We start from the raw sequence: 13,596 nt of genomic DNA, 5'->3' as shown, positions 1-13,596 counted from the left end.
CCAGTATTTAGTGTTGGCCAAGCCCCTACCCACTTATTTTTTTTTTTCATCGGCTAAAAGGTTTTCTTGCCTTCCCAGCTCCTAAGCTGGTTTAGCTTTGTTCTTCGGTCAGATTCATTAACGTGGCTATTTAGATAAGCGTGAATGTAACCAACCAACCAACCAATCCCAATCCGAGTCCCAATCCCAAGTTCTATATTAAAGTTGTCCAGATAAAAAAAAATATACCAGCATCTCAGTTCACAACTCGCAGTTCCGATGATGATTTTTTGATATTTATAAAATAACTCAAGTGGCAAATCGTTTGCTCAGTGAAAATGCCCTTCCATTTGCGGACTTCTCGAACGATAATGATGGTCGGCATCCAGTATTATGATGTTCTGGCCATCGAAGAGCGCAGATAAGGCCCAGTCATCTTTGAATCTGTCTGGCCAGCCAACGGTAAAAACTGTTTTCATTCCGCTTAGGCCCAAAACGCTTTTCGATTTTTGACCACCACACACACACACACATCGACGATGTTGGGAGTTGTTGACCAAAAAATCAGTATTTCACGCTAGAACGCATTTTTGTCAAGGCATAATTCCATGGGATTTATTTATGTATGTCAGCTCTGGCCGTTGTTTCCCATTCCCATTCGGTTCTACCATTTTTTTATAGTTACTGCCCCCGAGGCTTGAGCTTATGCGTGTGTAGGCAGTTTGTAAGCCGTGGTGTCCCTACATCGCCCTCAAATCACTAGTTCCTGAATTATTATGGAAAGCATAAAATGAATGTCCAGGCCATTTATATTTATAACCGAGTTTTGTACGCTTCAGCAAATTTATTGCCTGGCTTGAAATTAAATAAATTGAAAAGCACTAGGGCGGGGGATAAACTTTAAAGCCAGGCACAAATATTGGAAGAGTTTTGGGGATTTGATAAATTAGCTGTGATTTCTGCATATGTCCTGCTGTAGAGAATATAATTGATTTACTCTTGTTTGGAGATTGGTTCTTGCTGACGGGCTTTCACTTTTTATTCAAAGAACACCTGAATAATTACCAAAAAAATTAGTTGGCATCGAAGAGGTGGGTAATCAATCTCATGGTGGTTGCTGATTTTTCTCATAATTTTGGCTGTGGCAAGACGGCACGTAGCGCAAATTAAGGCCAATGTATGCGGAATGCTTTTTAATTTAAGTGCACATGCACATGACAAGGCAGGCAACAGGAGCAACACGCAACGGAATCATAAAAGAAACATCACCACTGCTATTGGAGTGGGTGGTTGGGTGGTGCGAGGTTAACCACAGGCATTCTGTGCGCCGCGACAACGGCAGCAGCGACAACAATAAGAACAAATGATAATAATGCAACAATGAACTGCACAAGAAGATGATGAAAAGAATGGGGGGCGTGGCCGGGAAGTCGACATTATATCTTGTTCGCTGCACACATTGTCAATTCGCTTGCCTCCTGCATTTTTTTTATTATTTGTATTTTTGTGGCCCTGCTGCCATCTTCTGTTGTGGCAACTTTTAAATAAATTTAAGTGCATTATACAACGAAAAATCTGTCGTGGAAAGCAAAACGAGGCGACGGCGGTGGGCGTAATGCGATTAAATGCATCTCGGGCCCTGAGCCTGCCTTTGTCTCCATAACGCTGGCAAATAAGTTTTGTGTCAAAAAGAAAAGCCACTCAAGATGCAGCAGGCGGTGATTTCCGCTTCCTGAATGTGCTGATCACTTTTTATTTTTGCCATGTGAGTATGCAATAATATGTTAATATGCCTCGGCTGTGTGACAATAACAGAAGCCGTCGGCAATGGCGAAAGGCATTAGCATTTCCGGTGGAGCAGGAAGTACTGCACGGTAACAAAAAGGGACTTGTTCACAAAAAATCATGCTTTATTTCTTTTATCAGTTATTTATATTTATAGTAAATGAAGACCTAAGGGTATGAAATGAAATCGTATACTTTAAGAGTCCACCTGATTGATAGCCAGTTTCTCTGTGTGTACTCTCCTCGTGGCATCGACATGTTTATTGCGTTTAATGCCAGCGTAAATTTTTTCGAACTCGCTGGCGTTGTTGTTGTGATTTATGATGCTAATGACACGCAGACAGGCATCGTCTTCCCGAGAAGAGCTTCCCATGCAAATGCTCAGCTTGCCTTGATGGTTATTAAATTATGGCAATTTGTATGCGTCGCCCAGGAGGAGGACGAGGAGTGGCTAAGGAGCTGACTGGGGAGGAGAGGTAATGCTCTGGTGTTTATTTAAAACATGTTGCCAAACAATTTACGTTAAATATTTCTCGAGATGCTTGAGCAGATCTGGCATTTTGGCATTGGGTTTATGCAAAGCCATGGCGATTGGCAAAATTTCATGCGCCGGCGAACGGAAGTGCTGAATGAAAGAAAACTGTTTCTTCCTTTTCCGCTTGCAGTTGCCATTGCAGTGCGCACACATGCGAGTATGTGCGTGTGTGTGTGCAGTAAGCCATTCGAAAAATAACTTTTCAATTTCCGCAAAACCACAGAAAATATCAACTTTGCACAAAAATTTAATAAAACTTTTCGCATAAATAAAATTTGCATTAAATCAGCTGCAAGCGACGCCGGGACTCAGGAACAAGGGGCGTGGCAGCTTAGGGCGTAGCGACTGTGTACAAAACGCATGTCAAGAAACTTAATTTGAAATATTTGAGTTTGCTATTTGGTCTGTGAGTGTGTGTGCGCATTTGTGTGTTTGCACTTCTTCCTCTTTTCGTTTGCATCGAAACTAATCGAGAAAGTTCGAAAATTGGCATCCCATTCCCCACTTGCAGCACAAAAAGTTAACTAGTTAGCTGGGGAAAAGCATTAAGTGTACGCCGCATTGGCCATAATTCCAACTAAAACAAGCCAGTTGCAAAAAGGCTACGAACGGAAAGTTCGTTTTTGGCTTAAATCTATATCTATACATATATCTGTGCACATATATCGCCGAATGACAGCTGGGCGTGCGGCCGAAGGGGGCGTGGCAGCAGCCAAGTGTCAGAGATTATGTTGTATTTTCACACGACACATTCCAACGCAAATCCGCGCTCATCTCTTCGATGTCAAACAAATCATTGGCTTGGCTGCCAAATCATTGGGCCATGTCGGCTGCACACTTCATGGCATTAGCATTAAAATTAAATTAATAATTTGGAACATTTTGCCGCCTAATTGACTAGCGGCACCTTTGGCTTTTACGCCTTCTCCGGCAACTGATTTGGCTTTTCCCAAAAGTACATGAGAGCATAAATCTCCGTGTGTGGTTGGTTGGTTTCAGATTCTAAGCCTTAAGCTTTCGAATTTTTTCTGCTCCACTGGCTGACACGCAATTCACTTGGCTTTACTCGGCAGCCTTTGATGATTTAAACCATGTTTATGCCTTGAGTTCTATGAATTTCGGAAATTTCTAAGTCGAGGTAGAGAAAATGTAAGTAAAATATTAAAGCCGCATCTTTTATAAAACTAGTCTATGAAATAGTCATATAAAATTTCTTAAGAATAACACTTCTTTAAAAATCGTCTTGAATTTCGCAAGCTGAATAAGTTTCTTGACAGGATTTAACCGCAAGGACCTTCCATAAACTTGGTAAAACCCCCCATTCTCCCGATTTTGCTGCCTCTTTGTCGAATTTTCTACCTATTAGGCACATGAAATTCAATCACAACACACACACAGGGATATGGAGTCCTGCCAGCAGTTACTTGGACCCTTATCAGTTGCGGTTTAAACATATTGAATATGATGTGTAAATGTTTACAGTGCCCCAAGGGTGGTTTCTTTTCGGGTTATTCTTTCCAGCCTCGGGAGCCCGTGAGATTCGCTGCATCTGTGGCCATAAAAAAACATTACAGATTCGTGAGCCGCACGCTTTTGATATACGAGTGTGTCCATGAGGAAGAGAATAAAATCAAATACTCGCCCCTTGGCAGTTAACCGAGAAAAGGAAAAGCAGAATGCATTAAATCTTAAAAATGTGTGCGCTTCGTTTGGCTTTTCTGTGGCTTATGTATATCTTGAGCAAACGTGGGGAAAGTGTGGGTTTGGGAAAGGAAGGTGGAGCCACAGGTGTCTTTTGATATGTTAAGTTGCTGCTGGAACGTCAAATGGGATGCCAGCTAAAGTTTCCACTTGTTTTAATTAAGATTTCATTTGCCAACTTCCCCCTTAGTGTGCTTTTGTGTGTGTGCTTACTTAGAGAATTAAACTTGTGTAGCGACTAATGCGAGTTTGATTGAAACATTTCTAATTGCCGGCGAAGGAAGCCTTTGATGTTGCAAATCTGCTGGGATAGCTTACCGATTTCTTGACAAAGCTGACAAAGCCATAGCCCTTTGATTTCAACGTCTGCGGATCGCGCACAACTCTGCAGTCTCTGCAAAAAAATGGAGGAAATAAAAATGGTTAATCTCGAGTAAAACTTTTCCGAACAGGAGTGGGAAACAATTAAAATGTAGCTTTATGTTATTTATTTGGGTAATTTAGAGTTATCAGCTTAATGTTTATACACTTCAGACCCAGCGCAAGGGTCCTGCGAATATGGCAGGACCCCTTGAGCGAATTAAAAGGCAAACGCTTGGCCCAGTTGAAGTCAAGAAGCAAAAGTCGATGTCGACATTGGAAATCCAATGGAATTACGTGTGAGGAAATATGAAGCTTTTGGCGGAGAAAAGGGGATTTCGTAATGAAAGTGCAGAGATATAGACTGCAGCCCTCCGCCTTCGAGGGTGTATCAGTGGGCGTGGCCAAGGGGATTTGCCACGGCCTCCATTCGCCATTCCCCATCCCCCATCCTGGTTCTCAATACCAATCCCATTCCGAAAAGCCGTAACCCCGCCAAACCACCAAACCACGTGTCGTGCCATGTCGTGGACGCTGCTCGAGAATCGGGCGTCAGCATTCGGCTTAAATATGTTGGCCCGTCCAACCTAAGCCACGAAGAAATATTTAGCCCCCCTTTTCGGTTCGACACCCATGTGTGTGTGCGAGTGTGTGGGGCAACCGCAACAGCAACAACAAGCTGGCGAAGCTACTAGGCAACCAGTTTAGGCCACTCCGAAAAAGTTTGCGTTATTTAAAAACTCAAAAAAGGCAGAGGAGTACATTTTAAATACATTTTTTAAAGAATGAAAAGCCTATTTGTCTTTAATGAAGAAATCTATTACGAAACACAGCCTTTTACTAAGAATCCAAGCAAAACTGATTTGCTTTCTTTGCAGCATTTGTTTTATTACTTTCCAAAGATTCTACATAGTATCTTTTTTTCGAAGTGCACTGGGGGCCAGCAAGGCAAAACCCGCATGTCGACCACGGCATTTAAAAAAGGCCAACTTGATTGTAAATCACGATAAAAGTCAATTTTTAATATGAGTTTTAGTTTAGTCCGTGTTGCCCCCCGTTCTCGCAACCACCATGTTAAGTGGCTGGCGAAAAAAAGAAGGAAACGTATTTTAATGGCCTTTGGCGCTTTGGCTTTGGTGGGGCGCTTCAAGGCTGTAAATTTATGGGTGGGCTGGCCAGAAGCGAAATTGCAATGCGATTGCCAACGCAATTCAGTCGATGCACACATAAATATCGAACAAAAAACATATTTAATTAAAGTTTAATATTTATTAGCTACCAGAGGAATTCGGCTGCAATTGCTCGGGGCCGAGGTTTTTCTGGTTTGGCCAGGCGAAAGGTTTTCTGACCGGCACGCAAGCAAACACACAAACAAGGCATGCTGGCCAACACCAATGCAAACAGGAGGGCAAACACTCAGGAGGGCAAAACACAGTGAACGTATATAAACACACTTAACCAATGAATGTAAGCCATTGCCGAAAGACCTAAATTGAATTGAAAGAATTTTCTTTTCTTTTTAAGAACAATACATCGACAATTAAATACACCCTGACTAAGCACTAGTAGGTTTTCTTCATATTGAGACTACAATCAAAGTTTTTCCCAGTGCACAGAACACACACTTCCTGACTGCCTGTCAGCGGTGCTGACTGCCATTGGGAAGGATTGTGCTAACAAATTAAAGGCCAGGACAGTATGTGCACTCCCTTGGAGACCGCCTACCCTTCTAACCCACCATCCACCGCCATCTCCCCGGAGTATATCATATTTCACCATCGATAAAAATCACAGTTCATATTTTCATAACGTTTTTGTTTGAATATTTTAACATGCAGACACAACATCAGTGGCGTGGGGGAGGTGTACAATTTCCTGCTTGCATGTAAATACAACTTTGAAAATGTCTGCAAGTGCTCTTCGCTCCGCACACATGTAGATACACATACGCACACACATATAGTAGCCTCCAGTATCTAAGGGCTGCAATAATATATTTGAACATTTAACAGAAAACAAACACAACCTTTGTGCCCCAGGCCAAGAGATTTTCGTGGAGGAGCATCGATGGCCACGTTTGTGCGTTTGCCACACAGTTTGTTATCATGCACGAAATGCTTGCAAAATTTGCAGGCAACGGCTGCAGCCAATGGGGGCGGCACATCGGCCTTTGGGGGCGTGGCACCAGCTGTGCCCAATGTTTGTCCAAAGAATTGAGCGACGAAGTCGTTGGAGGGGAAAGTGTGAGACGCTCGGGAGATGCAAAACACAGCCACGAAAATTTGATTTCAATGTGATTTCAATATACCCTTAACTTACTAGTTTTTTCAAAAATAGTTATCGACTGAGCTTGAATACTGACAATTATCACGTCATATATTTATTTGGAAAGTGGTATATAGATATATTTTATATTGAAGGGACCCCAACCATTTATTTGTTGTTTTGAAGTGTCACGCACTTTAAGGTATTACAAAAATTTAAACATTAAGCCTACAGACTGACGAGCTCTACAAGCTAATGATTGTTAGTTTAATGACCTTTTCGAGTTGTATCACTCAACAATGAAGAACAATTTGAATTCGAAAGTCAAAGGGTAAAAGTTCAAGAACACTTAGGGAAAGGGGATAAATGTGCATAAGTAAGATCTGTATGCACATGTACATCCATAAGCCTTTCCGTCTTTTTGTTTTCCCCTCTTTTACTCTCGACTCGGGCCAATCAATATATATTTTACAAATATTGGCAAAAGTTTTGCTTATGGCTTAAGCTCTGTGCCTGATACTCGAAAATAAATTTAACCAGAGGAGAAGGAAAATATTTTGCTATCTTAAGTGCATAAAACTATAATCGTTAAACAAAATATTTCGCATACACGCACGTACTCATACAAATGCGGTTATTTATACTGCATATATTTTTTTGGCTTTATTCCCAAAGCCTTTGGCCCGGGACTCGAGTAGCTTTTGGCCCGATCTATTTTTGGGGGATTTGTGGGCCGAAAGGACGAAGGAATGTTTGCGGTGCGCGCTGAGCGCATTAGTTGTGGAGTCCTCGCTATTTTGGCCTATGCAATTGGTTTATGCTAGCAATGCAGCTCCCATTCCGGCCCCTTTGCCATGTGTTGGAAATTCTTTTGTATTTGAATTAAAATTGCATAGATGATTTATAGACGCTTCCAAGTTGGCCGGCGAAATAAACTTATGCATGGGATTTTTGTGCTCCACGATGGTGAAATGGGTGAAATGGTTGAAGTGGGAAGTGTAAGGCAAGCCCATTGATAACTGCATGAGATATGGCTCTTGAGTTTGAGTGGGCTTTTCCCGGTGGCAAGCACAAAATATGAGTTCGATTTCGAAAACCTAACATATCTAGCCAGACAACAAATAAGCACGGAAACAGTTGAATGTTTGCGTGCATAATTCTTCCGCATGTAGCCAGACATTGGCTTTTCCTTATCAGCCATTCAAATATAGACATAAGAAAGGCCACAACGGCCAAGAAATCGACTAGTAACATATTTATTAGGGCGTAACTTGCCTACGCAACTTAACCAGCAATTTGCAATTTCCTGGCCACTTTAAGAGCATTATCTGCACCCCATCGGCACACTTGGCAGACATATAATTTACAAATCGGGCGATCGGAAAGGAAAGGGCTTAGGAATCGGGCTGGCAGGACATGCTGAACACATCAACAGCGATGGCAAACACAAATTACTCAGCAGTGCAAACAAATGAAAAGCGATAATATCGCGTACAGCACAAGGAAGAATATAGAATGGAGAATGTACATATATATCTACAGGATTAGCTGAAGCCAAGTCAAAATCCCTGGCACTAAATCAATGAATGGCGGTTGTCCTTCAATTTCCTTTTTGGCAACGTTGGTGCAACGGGAATGGGGAGCTCATCGCATCGCATAGGAATAGCATCTCATCCAGCATCCAACATTGGCATCATCATCGACATTGAGTTGCGTGTTTGAAATATTTTTGTTGGCCATGTTTACACAGTTATTCCGCATTTCGTTTTTTTCGCCTCCCAGTTTTGAATTTCCATAGCGAATTTTTCGATTTTTTCGCCAAGCATTTTTATTCGATTTGTGTTTGTCTCGTGCTTGCATTTTATTGGCTTCCTCTGCGCCGATAACCCTGATGGCTGATGATGATGATTTCCATTTCCTTGTTCGATTGCAGGTCGCGGGCGGCGTGGAACGGGGGGCGTGGCAGAGTTACTTCAGCACCCGTTCAAATACCGAATACAGTTGTAAATTCAAATGAAATGCAAGCGAGCGCATTGTTTGAGCTCTGATGGGTAAAAATCGGGTGGGGGCGGAGCTCCAATTCTGGCTTTTTGGTTAGCCAAATATTTAAAGTGGATTTCTTGGAGCATTTTATGAGCTTTCCATTGCGGCTGCCTTCTTTTATTTGATTTGATTTTCCGGCCAGTGGCATCTGCCGTCCCAGAGAATTAAGTAATAAATTTGGGTTCGAGGCACCCGGTTACCGAATCCAAATGGCAGACCGTGCTGAATTGCCGTGAATTACAAATCCGTAAACGTCGCATCTTTGATGCGGCATGCACTCTGCGAAATGGCCAAAAGTGGCAGAGCCAAACCGATGAAAAAATAAATCAAGCACAATCGAAAAAAATCGAAAAACCGGAGAAAAGTCGAGCTCATCACGTCCTTGTCCTTGTTCCCTCGGCCAGGACATCTTTACATTTATTTACACCAGCATGCAAAACTCGCATTGAGACAATTTCATGCTCATCTGCATAAAATCAATTCCATTTTGGAGACAATTTGAAGATTGGAATACAAATTTCGAATTATCAACATGGGACCCGACGTCGGGGAGTCGTGGCCAAAATGGCCAAACCGGTAGCGATCGCAATCAGCATTGAGACCTGACCCCCAACTTCATCCATTCCCCATTTCTTTTCAATCCAACACTGGAAAAAATAGTTAGGAAGGGGATGAGCAGAAAACCGGTATACGTATAACAAAGAAACCCATGAACAGCAAGTTTTAATTTAGAGGAAAAAAACTTAAGTGCCTTAGACATGCTTCTATTTTTGTGGTCCATAATCCATTTTAGCCATATTTGTCTCAGTGTATAGAAGGCCATCTATCGCTTGAATGGTGCGGATGCGACTGCTTGACTTGTGTTGCTAGTTTTCCTCTTATTTTTGGGAGGAGGCAGGCTCTTGCCGCTCCTGTCCAGGCATTTACGCCATTCACGATGCGACGCGGCTGCTTTGGTGGGCTCCTCGTCCTTTTCGTCCTGCCAACGTCATGCATACGTAATGCGCCTGGGGATCCTGGCAGCAGCGACTGTCTCACTAATTCCAGGCCAGCCATTACGCGTGTGTGTGAGTGCGAGTGAGTTAGTGTGTCTCCAGTGCAGCGGGAAAATTATGTGGTGTGTGATTTGCCATGGACACTGAACGTTTCCCGTTTGCCTCTGCTTTCCCCTGCAATCGCTTTTCCCGAGGTTTTCCACGCTTTGCTATTGAAATTTCCCTTTGAGAGAGAGTGAGCAAGAGGCGGAGCTGATATTTCAGAGCACAAAACGAGAAACAAAAAGGAGAAATTTGCATGCAACTCGTTACGCTTGGCACTTGTGTGTTAAGCCCGCTCGCCCCTTAACCCCTGGCAACCCCAACCCTTTTTCCGAGCACGTAGCGCAAAGTGTGGGACAGGGGGATGGGTGTGTGGGGTGGGGTGGAGCAAAAAGCCATATCGATTTTACAGTAAATAAAACATTCAAAGATTGAAGTTGCCGCTTTTGAGCTTAGCCGAATGGTGTGTGGCCTCCTTTTTTATGGAGTGCGCTTCCTTTTATGGCTTCCGTTTCTATAGCAGCTGCCGCTGCATGGTTATGGTGGCTCCACTGAAGGGACATTGCCGCTGCCAAATTGTAAATATTTTTGTCGGCCACGTAGCGGCGCAGGAGAAAATATTGCATTTCTCGCTTGGCATAATAAACGATGTGCCGGCAAAAAACGAAAAGCATAAAAAACACAGAAACCGAAAGAGTACCGCCAAAAACCACGCAGAAATACCAACAGCTGCACCGCACAAAGAACACCACATGTACACAACGGACAATGGCAGGATCTTTGTAAAGGACGAAGGGTAAACAATATGGTTCGACGGTCAGCCGAAAAAATAAGAGGAAAAACCGCTTTATGAAAGCGATAAAATCTATTTTTCTGAGAAATATATGGAAATCAACTGGGAAATAATTGCTTAAACAGGTTTATCATTGAAAATTAAACATGCAACTGCTACAGTTATGTTCAGTCTTGATCTGCTGTGTAGTTAAACATATTATACCCAAATTGAAAATTGATATCCCATTTGCAAAATTTCCGTTGCCTACTTTCGGGCGCCAGCTCCTTTCGCCGGACATTTGGCCATTCTTTTTATTCAATTTGCGTCCGCTTAGTTGAATTCTCATCAGCTAAAATCCTTAAATGGTCAGTCCTGTCACATATGGCCAAAACGACGCCAGCGGCAGCCAAAACGGGCTGTGCAGGAAAAAAACTGGTAAAATCAAATTAAAATGGCGCCGTTGTCCCACACACACACGCAAATCCAGCAACTTTCCTTCCGTGTATGTGTGTTCAATAAATTATATAAGATATAGCTTTTAGCCGCGCTCATCCTTTCGGCATTGATTTGACATGAATTATTGCGGGTCCTTCGTCCTTCTGGACTTGAGTGCCAGTAGCAGTACCACTACTAGTAGCCATTCCTGAAAATCTTGCTCGTAAACTTTAAGGCTTCCGTGAGAATGGATAAATTCCATTAACCGATGCCAGCCGCAGGCTAAACGCTGAAGTGCATTTACCCACCAACCGACCGACTGAATGAATAGGGCGTTATTTATAACGCAATAGTGCACCTCCCGACGCCCCCCTTCATGTATCTCCTTGAATCCATGGCTCCACGGATCCATGGATGCATGGATCCTGCCCCCCTTGTGGCCACGCCCGGACACACGTCAATAAAACTGCTTCAAACTGTCCACATTGAAGTTGTTGGCCGCTGCAAGTGAAGCTGATGCCGGGGCGATAAGGCTACTTTAACGCTGTCCCCGATTTCTGCATGATGCCACACACGGTCGGCCCCTTTCGTGTTTGCCCCCAATAGTAGTTGATGGCCAGTGAGTGGGGCGGTTGGGTGGTGCGCTGGTCGCTGGATGGTGCAATGGCCGGGTGGTGCGATGGTGAATGGAATGGCGGTTTCAAACATGCAAATTGCTTGCGGTTCGCTTCGGTTTTCCCCGCCATCGCTTTTCCCCCGCTCACACCCTTTCGCCCCCTCGCCATTTTTCGCTTTCATTGAGTGCTCCGCTTACAGTTAACTCGACTTTATCCCGTGTGTATGTGTGTGAAAGTAAGTATGTGCATGTGTTTGTTTTATATGCACGAGTGCAAAATGCAACAACAAAAATCCATTTAGATTAATTAGTTTTCAAGCGAACCAAGGCGACTCGGAGTTCCTGCGGCAAAGCTTAAATTTTACCGGGAACGTGGTAAAGATTCCCTTTGATTACCCAAAGCATATGTATGTCTACAATTCATTTCAATGCGAAGTAATCAATAAATCATTAGGGCACTTTTAAGACTTTCACCAGTAAGTAGAATAATCTTGTTTGGCTTCCATTTAATGGCAACAAGCTATGCTTAACATTATCATTGCCATATTTATTTCTTGAGTTAAAGCTTTTACAACAAAAGTGTGAGCTTCCTTGAAAGTAGTAAGCTCTTTTATTATTCCTTCGTCAGAAAGGACGTCTGGAAGTCATAAAAGCTGAAATATTCGCCTTTGTATCTTTGCGTTCCCCTTCCAGCACGTTGAGACTCACTTTCTGCCCGACTGCACTTGGCTAACTCCACCTGCAGCTCCAACTGGCCAACTGAAGTCCGCAAAACGGCGCTTAATGATGCCAAAGATGAGCGACCCCGGCGTGTCAATGGACTGGATGCGACCAGAGACCGGCGACCAGGACCAGCGACCCCCGGACATCGGCTGCATCATCTACATCATCTACATCTACATGGCTAACTAAGCGTGGCCTGTTCGGCTGCTCCCTGGTGTTAAACTTGTCGTACATGCACCACTCAGCATCCCGGCCGAGTGGATCCACAAAAAAAAGTGGGATGCGAAAGTAGTGAACTAAAGTTTGCTCAAAAGTTTGTTTATTACACCGACAACGGGCAGCAGCGGCACACAAAAACTCGAGTGGCTTTCACTGCGGCCAACTTTATGGAGTCGTTTGTAAATTCATCATCTTTTCAGCAGTTTATGCGCCAGTTTGCTGCCTACTTTCGGAGTTCGGATGTCTGGAATGCAGCTCCTTTGTTTCGCTCTATTAAAAACTTGTAGCAACTTGGCTCGTTATCCATTTTTTTTTTTTTTTTGGTAAGCATAATTTCATCCGGCATTCGTTTGCATGTCACATCGCCGGCCATAGTTTTATTGATAGTCGAGCACTGGCGGCAATTAAGTGCCAGTTCGAAGAAGCCAAGACAAATGCCCCAGCCATTTTCTTGAGCTGCGAAACTTTGATTGCTTCGGGCCTGAAAAGGCTAAAAAGCGGATAGCGGGGGCTTCAAGAAAGTTTTCTTGGTAAAACTGTGACCCCGGTGAGTGAGATAAAGCTACAGCTGGGGCTATGAACGGTATGAGACTAGCATATACCCTGTATTCAAGTATTTTCATTTAAAGAAAGTACTTTATGATTGGCTGATTGATTTTAATCTGTAAAACGTAAAGCAAATGTTAAGGCTTCAAGTTCTTTGAATTTCCAAGAATACCATAAACTCTTTCTGCGTAAAAGTACTTGGTACGAGAAGGACCTTTTACAGCATCATTAAGGATAAGCATCTCTGGCTGTCTCTGGAATTTGTTTGTCGCCATTCTGCACATTGTGCTATTCACTTCCTTGAGATAGCTGTTCTCTATCTTCGTAGATAAAGTCAGCTTTAATTTTGAATTCAACACCATTCGGCGTGGGTGTTCAATTGGCATACTCCTTATGCTGGGCCAACCCAAGCCAATTAAGAAATAATTTAGGGCGCCAACAAGTTAACAAGTGTGGCCTTTCAGTGCCACCTGCCACTCGATGGCCACCTTTTGCTGGCCATGTGGACGGCCAAAAGTCCGTAAATAAAACTCGAGATCTCCAAGCTGACCTGGGCCGTGAAATCCTAGCGAAATCC

At 43.3% G+C, this 13,596-nt stretch overlaps 1 protein-coding gene across 2 annotated transcripts in view; it reads right to left on the bottom strand.

Moving 5' to 3' along the window:
* Window positions 1-13,596, bottom strand: part of LOC6618748 (nucleolysin TIA-1) — an 84,461-nt gene that overhangs the window by 6,609 nt on the left and 64,256 nt on the right. For both annotated transcript variants that reach the window (XM_032721798.1, XM_032721799.1), the window contains exon 4: window positions 4,319-4,394. In XM_032721798.1, coding sequence (XP_032577689.1) covers window positions 4,319-4,394 — 76 coding nt within the window. The remainder of the gene's footprint in view (window positions 1-4,318; window positions 4,395-13,596) is intronic.

The sequence above is a fragment of the Drosophila sechellia genome, chromosome 3R (genome assembly GCF_004382195.2).
Source record: "Drosophila sechellia strain sech25 chromosome 3R, ASM438219v1, whole genome shotgun sequence".
NCBI lineage: Eukaryota > Metazoa > Arthropoda > Insecta > Diptera > Drosophilidae > Drosophila > Drosophila sechellia.
The sequence above is the reverse complement of the archived record's forward strand: the minus strand, read 5'-3'. Positions and strand labels throughout refer to the sequence as shown.